The sequence below is a fragment of the Haliotis rufescens genome, unplaced genomic scaffold, assembly GCF_023055435.1.
Source record: "Haliotis rufescens isolate VD_foot unplaced genomic scaffold, xgHalRufe1.0.p SCAF_60, whole genome shotgun sequence".
NCBI lineage: Eukaryota > Metazoa > Mollusca > Gastropoda > Lepetellida > Haliotidae > Haliotis > Haliotis rufescens.
The window spans coordinates 190,334-204,691 of NW_025964335.1; the positions used below are offsets into that span (position 1 = coordinate 190,334).

The following is a 14,358-nucleotide window of genomic DNA, read 5'->3' on the forward strand; positions in this document are numbered from 1 at the left end:
TGTTCCTTGCACGGTTTGTCCCCCTACGTGTCATGTACACATTTCTATACAAAATTACATGATAGTTTCTTAAAGAACTTCATCCGTCATGGGTATTAAAATAAACAAAATTCAGATTTTGTTGGGTACAAGGTATTCATGGTCAAGCACCGTATTGATGTTTCATACACTTTTCTGGATTTCGAGTTATTTTGCAATTCATCGTTTTCATTTGGAGTCAAACGGACTGTATAAAGCACGAACCTGAAATTCGTAGACGATTCCTAGAAATTCTTTGATAAACAAATTTATTTCTCACGAATCCCGTGAACTACAAGTATGTTTGGGAATACAAAAAGATATATTTAAGATTCTTAAGAAATGATTCAGAATGTGTACGAATATGTAAGAATTCATATCCGTGTGTAGTTGTATAGGGGTATATATGTATTGCACTATTCTTGGTCCCACGAAATGCCCTCGTCGTCAGATTCGGAGTCTGTGCTGTCATGTAAATGAATTACAAGAGGCTGGATAGTATCTGGACGGATACTTTTATAACATGTTGGACACAGTTTGTCCAACGTACATCTGTAATTTCCCCCATCCCTTTCAAGACCATCTGCTTGACGTCGGCAAGCTTGAAGGTCTTATTTTGCCGTGCGACCATATTTTTCTAATCACCCCAGATTAGTTCGATGGGATTCAAGTCACAATGGTAAGGAGGAAGTCTAAGCACTTCGTGACCGTGTTCTCTCAACCGTGTTGTCAATCAAATAAGAGGGCGGGGGTTTGTTCTGAAGAACCAGTTGGTAGTAGTCAGTTTTTTTGGCTTTCGTGGGCCGAGCAATGTGGTTGTTGTCCAACCACTGACATATCTCACCTTTGGTGGAATTTTAGATTAGGCAACGGTTAATAGAATCTTGACAACTGTGATAGGGAGCATTGTCCATAACCACCAAGGATTTATCAGGCAGTGCTAAGAGGAACTGCTCCCCAACATACGCAGTGAATACTGTTCATCTCGGTATGGTAGTCTCTGCCATCTGTAGATCTGGATCTGAACACTAGATCACACCCAGGGAGGAAACCTCTGTGGGAGCCTGCATGGACGACAATCAGGCGCTCCCCTTTACCAGGGGGAATCTTGCGCTGTGGCTCTCTTGGTAAGCCGCTGTGTGGCAGGCGTTAACCCAGGTTTCGTCCAAACGAATGATATCTGGTCGTTCACACATTGGTAATTTGGACCCCTTCGTCTTTTTGTACTGATATCCAAATTTGGAAAGGAGTTTACAAATGGTCCATTTAGAAATATCTAAGTCATGTTCTGTAAGGAGAATTTGTTTTAGTTTTCGTGTTGAAATAAATACATTTTCTCGTGTCCTTGACAACTTTCTTACCAAAGGAATCTAACTTTAATTTCCTATTCTGTTTTGATATGCCCCCTAAGAGATGTGCAGGGGAGCATGTGTTTTTATGAGAGTTCAAAATCTTAACTACGGTTTGTTTGGGAAGCTGTAACGCATGAATTGTTCTTTCCATGTACTTTGAAATGTCAAAGAAGGGCGAACGTCTTTCACTTTCAGCCTTAAAGTTTTCAACTATTTTAACAAGGAAACCTTTCGCATCAGCGGAAAGATACTTGCGCTGAGACATCATGAAATCTAATGCTAAGACCGTATTCGTGCGTGCAACCTTCCAAGTTGAGTTGATTGGTTCAACTGTGTCATATGGCCCTGTGACGCAGGGGTAGCATTATGCAGATGGCTGTTACAATGAATGCTCGTTCCACCCGTGACAAACAGGTCTGGTTGTTGATGAAATATAGTGATAGCTAAATAGACAGATTTTTTATTCATGCACCGATTGTCTTTAAATGTAATATCCAGTTATGTATGACTGCTTAATAATCTCATACCAACTTTGACTGGAGTAGATATTGTAGTAAACGTTGGTACCTTAAATTAACTTCCAGACTATATGTCCCCATCCCGAACCTCGATCTGACTGAACTTACCTACTTCCATTACTCTTGACAATGCTAGTTACAAACTGTATGGAACTAGAGGACAATCCCGATGCGCAGTTCATTTACTGGTAGAAGAATCCTGCTGGCGAAGGAATACGTTCATGTTTTTTCGGCTGAAGACGAGTCGGCCCATCGCCTGTGAAGCTGTGTATCTTTGTGACACAGTCATTAGTGTATGTTTTACTCAATTGTATGTTTTCTTTTGTTTGTTTCTTGTTTAACGCCTTACTCAGCAATATTCCAGCTATATGAGGGCGGTCTGTAAACAATCGAGTCTGCACCAGACAATCCAGTGTTTGACTCATAAGCATCGATCCACGCAATTGGGATACGATGGCATGCATCAACCGAGTCGGCGAGTCTTACAACCCAATCCTGTTAGTTGCCTTTTACGGCAAGCATGGGTTGCTGAAGACCTACCTACTCTACCCTGGATCTTCACGGGTCTTATGTGTAAGTAATTTCAATGGTTGTAGAAACTGCTGTCAATATATTTGTAGTAACTGTCAGTGGCAACAAATAATTGAACTAATAGCGAAAACAATATTACATGTTATACCAGCGCAAAGTTATAAAACAAAAGTATTTGGATTTTTGTTATTTTAACCCCTCACAGTAGTTGTAAAACTATCAAATTAACCGTAGTTGGATACAATATTTCACCCCGTTGTCAAACAAAATTTTGCCGACATTATGCAGGTACTTAGTGTATATTGTATTGATCTTAATCTGTTTGTGAAGTTACATACTGCATGTTAAATGACCTAATAATAGGTAATTACAGGTTACCTTCAAGCTTCACCAATTCCCCGATAATCATTATTTCAAGCTTAATTTGATTTGAAACCATAACACCATAACATCAAGATCCAATCAATAGCTTATAGTTGTTGTTTTTCAGAATATCAGTATGTTTTGTGCAACTCCCCAGCAGTTGAGTAGTCACAGTAAGTAAGTGAGTGACTGAGTGAGTGAGTTAAATGTTTAAGTCACATCAGCAATATTTCAGCCATGTCGTGACTATCATGGGTTAAACATAATAAATACAATGAAACTGCCAACGAAGGTCAGTAAAATAACTAGACGTCCTCGGTTAATCATGGCATTATCTATAACAATATATTAAACTACGGTTATAACGAACACGCTTATAACAAACAGACTGATATAACGAACTTATTTCTTAGTCCCAGCCATTTGTTGTATTTATGCTGTGTATATGCTTATAACAAACTACGGTTATAACAAACTAAAATTAGTGGTCCCTTTGAGTTCGTTATAACCGTAGTCTACTGTATATGTGAACATTTTATGAAGAATTTCTGTGTAAAGGTAATCTGGAAGTTAATATGAAAATCAAACATGAGGTGTGTCCAGGAGAATGGTTTCTTGTAGAGAATTCAAATTAGTGAACTACACTAAATATAAATACATTTATCATTTTATACTATAATAATTCCCGTAGGTTTCACGGCAGAATAGTTCTCCACCATTTCTTGCGTGTCGTGATGTGGTTGGGTAGCCCGGAATCGATAACCGACATGGGTACATTGTGTGAAGCCCATATCTGGTGTACCCCGCAGTGATAGTGCTGGAATATTGCTAAAAGCGACGTAAAACCATACTCACTCACACACTCACTCACTCACTCTTGCTTGTCATAAAAACGGACTAAGATCGGGTTGTGACGATGTGAGACTAAATATGTGTGACCCACCATGAGAAAAGGGACATTATAGGTACTAGGATACAATTATGCTGTGACGTCATAAGACGTTTGACGTCAACTTAGATTAATTCAGTGTAGATCGCCATGTGTGTGGACAGGACAAAAAAACTTATTTACTCTCGTTTGTTCGTTAGTTTCAAAACCTTTAAGCATACATGTCTACTTTCAATTCTTCAGACATTTCATGTTTGTCAAAAACTGCAATCATTACATTAACAGTTTTAAGTCGGATAATGAGTCCAAATGTTTGATGTCATGTATCTCTGTAATAAATATGAATTGAAGCTTGTGAATTGTATTTTTCTGTTCCGAAGATACTGTTGTTTTAAAATGGAACAAAAAGTCAATATGTGATTTTTCACCAATAAGGTCCCGTATCTCATGGTTTATCATGTTTGTTACCGTGCCTCGATAATTTACAGGAATGCGTAAAATGTCATCCCCCCATTCTCTCACTTTTAGCACCAATTTTTTTCAATCCACTTTTTACATCCCGACTGATCACAAGTTTATTATCTTGAAAATGCAACGTTTAACAATATACAGAATTTATACTATCTGTTATGATTATATGTATACAAAACGAGAACGTGAGGACGTTGTTATTTTTCATTGTCAAATTGGAATTCCACAATATCTATAAGTTTTATGTTGGTATGTTACAGCATCGTGTTAGTATCTGGCAGTCTCACATTGATGTCTCACAGATAGCGTTGATAGCCCAAAGTCTTACAGCGGTATCTCACAGACGGACTGACGATGGAGGTCACATTCGGCGTCAGACATCTCACCATGATACAGCTGTCCACATCTCTGGTAACTAACGTAGTCTGGTTCGCCAGGTAGCCACTTCCAGACATAGGTGGACCCATCCTGCCAGGTAAACACATCGATGCTGCTGGAGCTCTGCATTCCAACCCAGAGGGAGTGAAACATCTCAGCTGCCAAGAAAAAACGCTGTGAATATATGGGCCACTACTGCCACCTACACAACATGCAAACGGGACTGCTTTATTCACTTGAACACAGTTACAGTAAACTACGTTTATAACGAACACGCTTATAACAAACTGACCGATATAACGAACTTAATTTTTTAGTCCCGACATTTGTTACATATATGCTGTATATATGCTTATAGCAAACTACGGTTATTTAGAACTAAACTTAGTGGTCCGTTTGAGTTTGTTATAACCGTAGTTTACTGTATATATAAATGTTCCAGCTACAGTTTGTTATCGATTCTGTAGAGGCAACAGCCGAATATGCCTGTCTTTTTTACATGACGCAACACGTGGACGACCGACCCGTGAGAAATCACGAGTGTTTCCCTGCTGTAGATAACGTATCCAAAGAGATGATATTGTGTCTTGTTTAACATCCAAATGTCTGCACCATTCCTGTCAACAACATACAGTAAAGTACGGTTATAACGAACTCAAAGGGACTACTAATTTTAGTTCGTTATAACCGTAGTTCGTTATAAGCATATATACAGCATAACTAAAGCAAAAAGTCGGGACCCAACAAGCAAGTTCGTTATATCCGTCAGTTAGTTATAAGCGTGTTCGTTATAACCGTAGTTTACTGTACCCATGGACCGTTGACGTTGATTTCAGCATGCCATTGTGTAAGCCCTTTTCACACAAGTTGTGCGAGCACCTGATAGCTAACGAATCAGTGCAGGTTGTGAATATCATGCTCCCAATAAACACGCAAACATCCAAATTGTGCGACGTGCAAATTGTGAATCACGCCCATAAAGTCGGAAGGATGCCAGAAAAGAAATATTTTCATTGATCTTTATATAGAGTACAGTTTCTTTTTTTTTTTTTTTTAGCGTGACGTTTTAATATACCACTGTCTTTTGTCAGACGGTGAATGTGTGTCTGTGTTGAGGTTCATTATTTACAAAAAATAGGACACTATATAAACCGACGCTGATACTGTGTATTACGTGACGCTAACTACCCGTGAAGATCCGGGGTAGAATAGGTCTTCAGCAACCCATGCTTGCTGTAAAAGGCGACTATGCTTGTCGTAAAAGGCGACTAACGGGATCGAGTGGTCAGGCTCGCTGACTTGCTTGATGCATGTCACCATATCCCAATTGCGTGGATCGATGCTCATGATGTCAATCACTGGATTCTCTTGTCCAGATTCGATTACAAATAGTCCGCCGTCATATAGCTGGAATATTGCTAAGTGCGGCGTTAAACAACAAACCAACCGACCAACCAACCAACGTGACGCTGGTGCCGGTGCTGGTATGATAAGTTACGTGTAAAAAGGACAACTAATCACTGACCCTGATTCTGGAATGAGGCCATGAACTCCTGTTTCTCCTGACTGTTGAGGACGACAAGGCGGCCACCTTCAGAATGGCACAGATCATTTTGAGAAGTCCAGTTGTTGAAGGTTGATATGTACTTGTAACACAGCCGGGGAGACAACACGGACGTGTAGCCCCTGGATACAGGACATGGGTCTGGATCAGGAAGGGCTGAAAGGGAATACCAACTGTTTATCATGTACGTATGCATGTATGTTTTGTCCATATCAACCAAATATATGTGTGATGTTGGAGTGTTTAAATCATTTATAGCTGCCCCTGTCAGCTTGATGTTGGAGAAATAGACGCAAGTGATGTAGGTGTTTTACCACTTTTGCGAAACCAACAAGCAGGGGTATGGTGCTGAGAAACCTATAACATGCGAATCTGGAATTGAACCATGATCATCGGTGAGGTGAAATGGGGTTTAACGTCGCGTCCAAGATTATTGCACTTCTATAGCGACGTGCATGCACGTGTATGTGTGTGTGTGGCTGCTTGTACTAGTCCGGACTGATGCCGATTTATAGTGCTAGCACAGTGGGATACCATGCCGCAGTTTAACATTAATAACCCACTCACACACAGTATACTGACTCCGAGTCGACCAGTCCTTGTTTTAGCCCCTTAATGCCGAGCGCCAGACAGGGTAACAACAAGTACCATCTTTTAATGTCTTTTGGTATGACGCGGCTGGCGATCGAACCCCGGACCTTCCGCTCTCCGGACGGACACTCTACCACTTGACCATGGAGGCGGTCCGAACCATGATAAGTTATAAGCGCGCTTATTGTGCAAAGCGAATTTCATCACTTTAGACGATTTGGCCATCCATACCGTTTCCAGAAAAAAAACAACTTATGTCTTCTCTTTCTGTTTGCCTCGAGCAAGCACAGATTTCTGCAACTGAGAGAGAGCGTGATTGCTGTTAACTTCACAATCCGAAATATACAGATTTTACTTTGGAGCCGTCCATTTATGACATCTGGACCAGGCAAATCAGTGTCTGACAAGATGAGGAAGGATCTACACTTTCTGGACACCATTACATACAATCATCCAAATCACTTAGTCTGGCCCTCTGACACAATGTAATCACCTGTAAAGACCAACAATTGGCAACATCCGAATCACAACAGATACTTGTTACATGGTTTTTACGTGTTCATCTTATCTTATGTCAAATTGGCAGGCATTTTCTTGGTTTCAATAATCGTGTAAATGCCCAAATATTTGTTATCTTCACATTGTCAATTCAGAGTAAAGAAACATTATCACGGCAACAAACGCGATCGCCTCGAAAGACTTGGGCCCAATATAAGCTTACGAGAGTCTCGGCGCAAAGATTGCTTTGTGCAAGTGGGCCCTGTGCCTCCACAAAGGGTTATCATTGAAGAATATATGACATCATGTCAATTATTCACAGGCATACTTTGAGGCATAATAATCACTGATATTCACGTAGTTTAATGAACGGATACATAATCTTAAATTTTTTAGGCATACATGTGTTTCTGTCAACTTTAATCTTTATTCCAATCGCACTTAACCATCTGAAATGCACCAAAGTTATTCTACGTTATCTTAGATTTACATCAGGAAATCAGTATTCTGCATATATATATATATATATATATATATATATATATATATATATATATATATATATATATATCTTATATAATATATCTTACTGATACTAGAAACATATTGTGAACCCAGCATTAAGAGATTACCACACTCTGCTTCCTAGAATTAACAATACTTGACACATCTCCAGACTATTTTAGAGTTGACTTATGTCACAGTTTTTCCACACTTTTATCAAACAAGTTTATGCTCTTGTCTTCATTTTCACAGCCTCGAGACAACAGATAAATTCACACAAGCATGGTTGGATCAACATCAACGAATGCATCCTTCAAGACGGACAATTAAAAGGTCAGTGTGTAGTTATGTGTAATTTACAAATCAAACTTCGTAGGATCTCACCTCCTGCCTTGATGAAGTGCTTAGCTCCAGGGAAAGATGTCCCAGAGGACGTGAGAGTAGATCTGTACATGGCGCATTGGCCATCGTGGTAGGTGACAGCAGCACAGAGTCCGTCCTGGACACAGAGATCAGCACAGGTCCTTTCATCAAGAGACGTCTGTCTACTGGAGGGCTTTTCCATTGCCATTAGACTTTCAAGTGCAACTTGTCTGTCAAAACGATGCCTCGATACGTTTCCTGCATACACGACTGGGATGAAGACAGTGATTAGACACAGCACAGCGTTCATCTTTCTCTCGTGCAATGTGGTCGCTAAATACTCATTTATGTTACCAACGTACACTATGTTATTGATTCTCTTTAACCATGCAACCGGTTACGTCTCTCAATGAGTTCCACAGGGTTTCTTGAAAGAGTCACAGTGTGTTAAGTTAAAGAATATCGATTGACTTGTAAGGATTCACTGTTATTGTCCTGGTTCAGTGCTGGATGAATTGACAAATCAATGTGTAAACTGTATGAATCCACGTATGTGATTTTTACAAACGTTTTTCTTGAGTAATAGTTTCCTACTTAAGACCCACGTGGGGGACCCGGGGTATAACAGATTGTGTCCTCAGCACCCCATTGCTGGTCGTAAGAGCGACCGAGTTGGGCAACTCATTTGTCGTGGGTTGCGCCCCTGTGTTGGTGGAGAACGGGATTCTGGTGGTTGAGGGCACTGGATCCAGGAACCGGTGTTCCTTTTGCCCAACACACCACTTCGACCCTTACTTCACCTGGACGGGTGGTAAAATGGGCCCGGTTCTATCAATCGGCTGGTCATGTCAAGCACTGTGCTGGAAACTTGCTTGTTTGATTTTCTACATGATGTTGTATTTGGGCTTTGAATGTTAAACTTCGTATAAACACGTCTGCCTGGAGTCCTGTGTCAAGGCGGCGGCTCATGGGCCAATCTGGTAATGTCGACCTCTGAGTTCTATATGTCTCCAATTGAATGAGCCGAACCAGCATAGTATTTTATTTGGTGGACAAATATAGCTATTCATGCCGTATTTACTAGAGTATATCACCCCTGTATCACGACCGAACTGTATAATCCAAACACATCTTGAATATGCCTATAAAGGTTCAACTGTAGCACAAAGGAACAATGTCGTTGGAAGCAAGAGAATCGAGCTGTAGCCATGATATGGCAGCAAATTATGGCCCAAGCATCTAAGGCCACCACGCAAGCGTTGTTTGTTTCTTGTCCCCGCCGACGTCGTCGTCAAAACCCCACGTCAGGCGTTTATCATTTATTTTCCAGTTCTTAACCAAATGTCAAGTTACTCTAACATTTCCCAAAATATGAAAGAGAGAGATTAAATTACTTTTGTTTGTTTGTTCGTTAATTAACGCCGCACTCAGCAATATTTCAGATATATGACGGCGGTCTGTAAATAATCGAATCTGAACCAGACAATCCAGTGATTGACATCATGAGCATCGATCCACACAATTGGGATCGATGACATGCATCAACCAAGTCGGCGAGCCTGACTACCCGATCCTGTTAGTCGCCTCTTACGACAAGCATAGTTGCCTTTTACGACAAGCAAGGGTTGCTGAAGACCTATTCTACCCCGGATCTTCACGGGTCTACACTACACATGAGTCCTGATGCACATCGCGTCAAGACACATTCTCAATGTGCATATCTTTCTTGAGGTGTGTACAAAACCAAAAGCTAACCCAAAGAATCTTAAAATTTCAGACCAAAGAAATCCAGATCTTATGAAGGATTGTAGCCTAGTGGTTAAAGCGTTTGCTCGTCATGCCGAAAACTCGTTTGATCCCCGACATGGGTACAATGTGTGAAGCCCATTTCTGGTGTCCTCCGCCGTGATATTGCTAGAATATTGCTAAAAGCGGCGTAAAACCTTCCACACTCACTAGATCTTATGATCTCAAAGTGTGTATGACAGTCCAGCTGTCTGGTGGCCCTCGGAATTTTGCTGATCTCAATTCCTAACAACAGTATTCAAAGCTTATATTTACAAGTATAAAGGTAACCACTCTTCAAGAAGTCAATCTTCAAGAAAGACGCAAAAATTCTTAGTCATTCAATAGGTAGATTTTATTCAGGAATAATTGAATTAAATTGTACAAAATAGCCATTCCCTTTAAATGGGACATGATTGCAAATCTGTGTTTCTATTCCAACAAGATTTTTATTGCCACATGAAGAAACAAAATGATCGATGTACCAAGGTGTTAGATTAGGAAGTTTCAAATGTTAAAATTTGAGCATCGAACACTCAATAACTCCCGGAAATCTGAACAAAAACATAATTAACGGGGGTGGGCATTGAACGGGGGAAGGGGGGTCACTGCAGTAACAGCGTCCCTAAGTAAGTAAACGTTACTTTTAGTTGCCACAGTTGATAAAACATACAGCGTGCTTGTTGAAATATGGTCTTCATGCATGCGTAAACACGTGTAAACATGCATCTTACGGGCGTCCACAATATAGTGGAACCTAAAAATGCCCGTCCACCATGTATATACACTGATATACTCACATATACAGTGGAACCTACACAATGAACGTCCATAATTGATGTCTAGCCTACAATACTGGTATACTCAAACAAACAAGCCATATAATTGGCGTCCATCGTATATTGTTTACCTCACACTGATATACTTACATATACAGTGGAACCTGTACAATGACCGTCCATTATATACTGAAGCGCAAAATAAACGTCACCATGGATAGATATATGAGAAACCTTATTTGTCAAAACACTGCAAACATACTTTGAGACATATTAAAAAGTAAAACTTGGGAAAACTGATCATCAAGGTTGAAATTAAAGTGTCAAATGTTCTTTAAGTGAAACACAACTCTAGTCTCTGAGAAAATGGCATCACAAGTCAGTATCTCGTGTGTCCGCCATGTGCATTAATGACTGCCGTGCAACGTCGATACATGGAATGGATGAGGCGGTTGATAAAGGCCATAGGCACTTGAGCCCACACTCTGAGGAACGCCTGACACAATTCAGCTGCAGTTGTCGGCCTTGATCGGATGTCATTCAGCCGTTTTGAATCTCGCCCAACAGGTGCTAGGGACTAATAATATTTAAATCGGGACTGAGGGCAGGCCACTGCATGGTTCTGATGCCATTCTGTTGGAGGAAGTCTCTTGTTGCTCTCGCAATGTGGGCACGGGCGTTATCATGCTGAAACTGAGTGAGTTGGGTTTAACACCGCTCTTAACAGTATTCCAGTAATATCGCGGCGTGTCAGGTTAATGTGGGAGGAAAGCTCGAAGTGATGCAGACGTTTACCACTTGGGTGAAACTCATGAGCACAGGTATGGTGCTGACAAACCTAGAAACATAATCGGAGTATAGTAGGATTCGAACCAACATTCAGAGGTTTCTGCTCAGAAATTTGCGGCGCCTTAGACGACTCGGACAGCAGGCAATGATGTAGTAATCCAGACAATCCAGTGATTGATCTCATGAACATCGATCTACGCAATTGGGATCGATGACATGCATCACCCGATCCCGTTAGTCGCCTCTTACAACAAGACCGCTGTCATATAGTTGTAGTTGATGTGGTGGTCAACTTCAGGGGATGATGCTTCATCTTTTGCCAATGTTACGAGGTGAGCAGCGGATTTCAAGAGGGCACGAAAGAGCCTCAAAATGATCCAACATAAAGAAAGACCTTCAACTGGCACTACGTAGAACAATGTTGATAAAAAACATAATATTATTTAGATGAACGACGACTCGCCACTCGTGAAATAGCCAATACAGTAAATATCTCTCATAGTGGCGCGGTTAAGGCTAAAATTGTGCACTATGGGTTAAAAGATTGATTGAAATAATTGCAATGAAGAAATGATACTGATATTGTGGACAAACATTTGACATTTTTTGAAGATTAAGTCATTTTGGCGGCCAATGGGCGCTGCATATTAGATCTGAATTATATACAACACTGTTGCAATTAATTTTACATAAATGACTAAAACTGACAAAATAATGATGGTATATTGAATATAAATTGACGTCATAAGAGATTTTATCCATTTTGATGGCCATCTTGGATTTTCTACCACCAGGTGGCGCTGCTGAGAAGGACCCATATCCAGAAATGTTCGGAATGATTCAATGTATAAGTGTGCCAAGTTTGGTGCTTTTAACCCAAAACGCACAATTTTGACTAAAATCCAGCCTTAACCGCCCCACTATCATGAGAGAATTGAGAACATTGTAAGAAATTAACCGGACCCCGTTCCATCAATGGTAAGTGTAGGGGATACACTTTGGCCATTGACACACAATTCTGTACACTGTCTTGAACGGTTTATTTCAAACTTCAGCATAGATTGATTCATACATTCTTGAATCATACATTCTTGATTCAGTCTTGAAACATTGTGACCAATATTATGTATTATGTATTTCCTTCAAATTCGTTTACTGGCCCTTTAATTTTAAGGCTTATTTTTGACAGGTACAAGCTATAATAAAAACAAATGTGAAATATTACAACTTGTAACTAATGTGACAAGTGCATGTTATTATCATACCAACAATACTTTCCGGATTTTAAACGAAACATCTGTGATACACGCTTCCAACCTTTTCAACATGTAATTTACCCTTTTACACCATTTACATTTGTTATAGCATTGCTAGTTATGATTTACAAGTTGCTACTTATATATTTTCTTTTACTGTAAATCCCCATGATCCCCAGCGAGGTGGCCTAGCTTTGGTTACTGGTGGCCTAAAGCCTGTGTTTTAAAACTGTATCTATAATATTGTCATGCTCAAATATGTTTCATAAATTGTTTCTAAATATAGTATGCTCAACTTGTTTTTAAATAAAACTTTGCATCAAAAACTAAATTGTAAATATATTAACTTGGATTCATCGCTATATGGCTGAAATAAATTTTAACTCACCCACTATATATATTGTTAATACTTACAAATGTTATGGGCCCTTTACACCCTACACAAGTTCATTTCATATTCTGTTTATATCCACGTGCTTGGCAATATTCCACCAATATCACGGCGGGGGACACCACAAATGGGCTTCACACATTATACCCATGTCAGGAATCGAGCTCGTGTCTTCGGCGTGACGAGCGAACGCTTTAACCACCAGGCTACCCGACCAACCAAGTCAGCGAGCCTCACCACCCGATCCCTTTAGTCGCCTCTTACGACAAGCATAGTCACCTTTTACGGCAGTCATGGGTTGCTGAAGACCTATTCTAAAAGCCTAGGGGTTGAAGCGTTCGCTCGTCACACAGCTGGAATATTGCTGAGTGCGGCGTTAAACAACAACCAACCAACCAATCACGAAACTCGAATATTGTCTTTAAAAATGTCCAAGCATCTAAACGGTGACAACTGGGTGAGAACATACATTGTAAATGGCATTATAAGGTTTGAACTTAAACCAAGTGACGTTTGCTTGGAGGATGCAGTGAAAAGGGAATATGCAAGTCCACGGCACCCCGGTGTAATGTTGCTTAGTGCAAGACAGGTGAGCTACAGGTGAGATCCATTTCACCACTGACCTGCAGTTTGTGGTGACTCTAACCAATAAGTATTTATAGGATATAAGACAACATACACCAACGTGGGATTAGTGTTACAGTTTACATTCTACTCTTATTGGTTCATAAATATAACAAGCTACCTACCGGGACTTGATTGTGGTGATAACAAAATATACGATCTTAAATATTTAAATAGCCAATATGGATTGGGTGAGAACAAGAAAGCACGACCAAAGTAGCTAATGGTTGTAAAAGTTAAATACAATAGCAAAAGCACTTTATACATAAAATACAAAAACAGAAAATCGTTGCGACGTAGGCACCATTGTGATTTCCGGAGGACATATGTTTGCAAGATGTTGTACGGGACTATGCATTCATATGAAAAGTGAAATACAAACAAGAAGTGGTACTCCGCAAATACTGCTGTTGAAGCAGGGAACACAACCTTCAGATCATGACAGCCTTGACATGTATTATGCTCATTCTGACAATAAGGTAACATGGACCTAGCAGTTCAACAATTAATGTCTACTGTGGAGTTTATGTACTTAGCAGTGCAACGTTTCATACAATGAGCATCTTCCCGAGGCAAGAGAGTTAACTGACTATAAAAGTCCAGTTTCCACCCTTGCCGAACTAGGCTGGAATTACTGGGCTCGATCGTAGCGCCACCAGTGGCTATTACCAGTTATCTCTCTTCTAAGCCTCTC

The 14,358-nt window shown here is 40.2% G+C and overlaps 1 protein-coding gene across 1 annotated transcript; it reads right to left on the minus strand.

Annotated features, from left to right (window-relative positions):
- Nucleotides 1-4,268: 4,268 nt before the first annotated feature.
- Nucleotides 4,269-8,761, minus strand: LOC124140811 (C-type lectin lectoxin-Lio2-like). Its single transcript, XM_046508585.2, has 3 exons — nucleotides 8,062-8,761; nucleotides 6,046-6,240; nucleotides 4,269-4,678 (listed from the first exon to the last, which is right to left on the minus strand). The coding sequence occupies exons 1-3, from the start codon at nucleotides 8,348-8,350 to the stop codon at nucleotides 4,467-4,469; spliced, it is 696 nt and encodes a 231-aa protein (XP_046364541.2). The 5' UTR covers nucleotides 8,351-8,761; the 3' UTR covers nucleotides 4,269-4,466.
- Nucleotides 8,762-14,358: the final 5,597 nt, after the last annotated feature.

Bases quoted from the DNA above. Each gene is read 5' to 3' on its own strand.
- LOC124140811 (XM_046508585.2), bottom strand. From the start codon at position 8,350: ATGAACGCTGTGCTGTGTCTAATCACTGTCTTCATCCCAGTCGTGTAT. The intron at 6,241-8,061 runs GTGAGATCCTAC...ATTCCCTTTCAG, and splicing joins GCACTTCATCAAGGCAGGAG to CCCTTCCTGATCCAGACCCA. The intron at 4,679-6,045 runs GTCAGTGATTAG...TTTTCTTGGCAG, and splicing joins GGCCTCATTCCAGAATCAGG to CTGAGATGTTTCACTCCCTC.